We start from the raw sequence: 3969 nt of genomic DNA on the forward strand, positions 1-3969 counted from the left end.
TACATTATATTCTGCCCATGTTATAGGCTAATAGACATTAAATAGAGCATGTGAAGCTGGTTATTGGCATATGGGACATTTAACAAAGCAAAAAAGTTTTAAAAATACCATGTATATTTGACGGTAAAAAAATGGAAAAAAAAACACCAATCCTTCAAATTGCATACTTGGGAGATGGGGTTGATGTGATGTTACAGAGCAGTAGGAATTTCATAGGCAGTGTCAGCAACAGTATTCTGGTATCACATATTTTGGATGTGTAAATTGATTTTTTTTTTTACCATTTAATTTAGCTAAATACAGCAGCATGACAATTAACCTGCAAACACATGAATAGCCAACAAATAGACAAGACAGGTTTAACCTTGCAATCAAAACTAGAGTAATATCTCAGAGACAATAGTCAAAAAAATTGGACAGTGGCTGGACAGTTTGTCAGAAGCTTGGTTTGGCCACAGTACAAGAGGGAGAAACCAGGTAGATTTCATCTTGAAACAGAAAGTGAGAGTGCATTATTCGAGAGACAATAGCCACAAAAATTGTTCCTTGGTGGGCAGTAGATAGCAGCTTGGCTAGGCTACAATACAAGAGGGAAAGACAAGGCGAGTTTTATTTGGCAATAACAATAGAGTATTATCTGAGAAACAATAGCCATGAATATTGTAAAGTGGCTGGGCAGTAGGTACACGAATAGGCAAACTCTGAAGCTCATCGTGTTGTAAATTGAATTCAGCATTAAATGAGGAATATAAGTTTATAATATACAGTAGCTATTCAAACAGGAATATATGCTTTTATGTAGAAAAATGTAAATATCTAGTTGAATAGCCTTTAACATGCAATAACAGTTTTGCACTTTTCTTACATAGAATGCACTACATTTTTAGGTTCTTCAGGTGTAATCTTATATCAGCACTTTATTATAGAATCTATGAATTCTTGTTTGTTTTTGGTCTTTTTCCAACACCTTCCTTTAGCCTTGCTCAGATGTTTTCAATGGGGTTTAGTTCCGGGCTGTTTTCTGTGTCAGGCCGAAGCAGAAAAGGACTTTCAAACCTTTTTAAAATGTTATCTTATTTTTTTTAACTTTACGGTCAGGGTCTTCCCTGTTTAGAATAGAGATTGTGGTCACAGTCTTAAATCTCTTTTTCTGAAGCCCCTGTTATGAATGAGGAGGAAGCCTCTATAGTGAGTGTCCATTTCTAAATTGGCGAGATTGTATAAGTTTCTATGTCCACAATCATGAATGAAAAGAAGTGATGTAGAGCACTTCCTGTTCATTTATAACTGTGGACACAGTATGAGTGTTTGTAAATACCATGTTATTTACAAAATACTCAGCAATTGGTACTGATCGCTGAGTGTTTGTACTCCTCTCTCCATCCTGACTGTCCTGTCACAGGAGGTCGAGTAGGGCAGTGCAGGAGAAGAGCTTGGCCTTCTGTGACCGCTCTCCTCCCCGCACCCCTGCCACTTGGCCTCCTGACAACTCTCCTTCCTCCACCCCACTGGGTGCAGGCCTTTGTCACCTCCGATTCCCACTGCCTCACCCAACACAGACAGGGGAGAGCAGCAGGGATCAGGAGAGAAGTTAGGGATGCACCTTATTTTCGGGCTGTTTTGGTACTATCTGCATTCTGCCCATAATACAATTTTTGGGCCAAACGTTTCGTCATGCAAAATTTCGGTGCATTCCTAATACAATACGCACACACATAATCCCACTACAGTACATATAAATCCCACTACAGTACACAATTTAACACCGTATAACAGTAAAGCACCCTATAGCAGCTAATTCTCCCTACACACACATGTTGTCAGCTCTCCTTATACTATTCTAAGACACTGACAAATGGATGCCAAAATGCAACTCCTATAGTGAAGGGGCTGGCACAGAAAGCCCTGATCATTGGCCTCCTAAGCCAGCTGGTCTAAGCTCAAAAAACATGCAGAGCCTGTGTATTTCTGCATAATTTTGCCAGGTCTGCAAACCTTGAACACGTAGGATTTGCCATGAAACCATGGTAATACCAAACCCTAACCTCATCCCTATTTTCTGAAGAGACAGTAATGTGATATACAGACCACACACACACACATTTACACAATAGTTACTTGAAGCAATTCTATAAGCATCCACACTACATTGTAGTCTTAACTTTGGGCTAAAAAGCTTAATCCACTTTAAATTTCTATATACATTAGACTGTGTTGCAGTCAGCTCCACAGCAGGTGCTTTAGTTTAGACTGCATCCTACTGGCATCTTAACACACATGTAGAAGACAAACTGCTAGTTTGAACAGAGTTTAGCCAGAGTTTGTGTCTGATTACTTGACAAACCATCACACTTTGAGGCTCTGAAGTACCAGGACAGTAGAAACACCTGCAAAAATTACCCCATTTCAGAAAGCAGATATCCAAAAAGGTATTTGATAAGAGGCATAGTGGGTATTTTGAAAATTTTATTTTTTTGCCACAAGTTCAACACCCCTGCTCCGTCCAGAGTATATAGATACCGCATGTGAGACTTTAAATTTTTACCCTGAATATGTACCTGATATTTTATCTTTTGCATTAAAAAAAAAAGAACATTTTTATAAAAAACTGTACACTAAATAGTGCCTCTGCAGCGTAGAACACATAGAACTATACAGCAAAAAACAAATGTCCAAAATAAATCAGTTTAACTGTCTGTAAACATTGATCCATCACTGGAAACACTGACACTGGCTGTACTTTTAGAATACAAACATCTTCACCACATTGTGCAACATAATAGCGGAGACAGTAGGTATAACAGCAACCTGTGTCACTTTATGTAATCTTTTCTGTCAGTAAGCATCTCACATAGCCCCTCAGGTGCAGAGTCCTTCCAGTAAATGAACCATTTCAACACCGTATAACATACCTGTACATCCTGGTCTTGAAGTGGGTGTACCATGATTATAGCTGCTGCTACAGCCCTGATCTTGATTTGGTCTTTTTCAGCAGGCGATGCTTGTTAATTACAAGTGATCTGAGCGCTGTACAGATATATACCTTAGAGTCACATAATTGCACTATAAATTTGAGTCCGTGAAGGAAGTCATTGTGGAATTAAGATACCTTAGAAGTATATATCATTTTTGGAGCTGTATACTGGTACATGGTTTTCTGTTAATTTGAGTATGTACGGAACACAATAATTTGTAAAACTTGTTAAAACAAACAATTACATAAATTGTTATCAAAATATGTGGACACCTATAAAGTCCAAAATAGAGGTATAGAACGTTCAATGGAAATATTTTTTAACCGACACAAATTTTAGTAATGTCAGGTTTTATTAGCATATGGGCAAGTGTGGAGACAGAGAAATACATTTGCATCTCAATATTTCTACAGATGCTTAGGTTTTAGATTAAAAATATTGTGCAGAGTTTTTTACATTAAACAGCCTTAGTATAAATGTGGCTTCAGTAAAGTGAATTCCGATTGTAATTTTTTTAATATGAGTTACTGTGCCCTGCTCCTTCAGTTTTTTAAATAAGCCTGCTCATATCGGAAGTACACACGAAATGTAGATTTTAATCTAATAATTCTTATAACTAGTTTTTAAATTTCACTCACTTCATCGCAACAGTGCATACGAGACATGCTCTCGGATAATCGTATCATGCTCTCAAGCTGTCTGACTGTAATTCTCCATGCGGATTTGGCTACTCCACTTCCATCCCGCTGTCTAAGTCGACGGTACTGTTCAACAAGAAATTCTTCTGCTTCTTTAGTAATCTAAAAAAAAAATGCATTTTACAAGAAAAAAAGTCAACATAGCAATGTAGTTATATAATGTTTACATAATGTACCTAAGCTGTCTGTTATTTTAAAAGGTGTATAACTGTTTAATACACACCTAGAAATATCTATTTAAGTATAGTTCAACTTTTGCTGCCCAATGGGAAGGAAAAAAAAATGATGCTGCTCAC

General features: G+C 37.3%; 1 protein-coding gene across 1 annotated transcript in view; it reads right to left on the reverse strand.

Annotated features, from left to right (window-relative positions):
• The window catches only part of LOC108799825 (maternal DNA replication licensing factor mcm6), a 53525-nt gene that overhangs the window by 10517 nt on the left and 39039 nt on the right, over positions 1 to 3969 (reverse strand). The window contains exon 13 of the mRNA XM_018571747.1: positions 3614 to 3775. Within this exon, the coding sequence (XP_018427249.1) occupies positions 3614 to 3775 (162 nt within the window). The remainder of the gene's footprint in view (positions 1 to 3613; positions 3776 to 3969) is intronic.

This window comes from Nanorana parkeri, unplaced genomic scaffold, assembly GCF_000935625.1.
Source record: "Nanorana parkeri isolate BGI_ZX_2015 unplaced genomic scaffold, ASM93562v1 scaffold1826, whole genome shotgun sequence".
Classification (NCBI taxonomy): Eukaryota; Metazoa; Chordata; class Amphibia; order Anura; family Dicroglossidae; genus Nanorana; species Nanorana parkeri.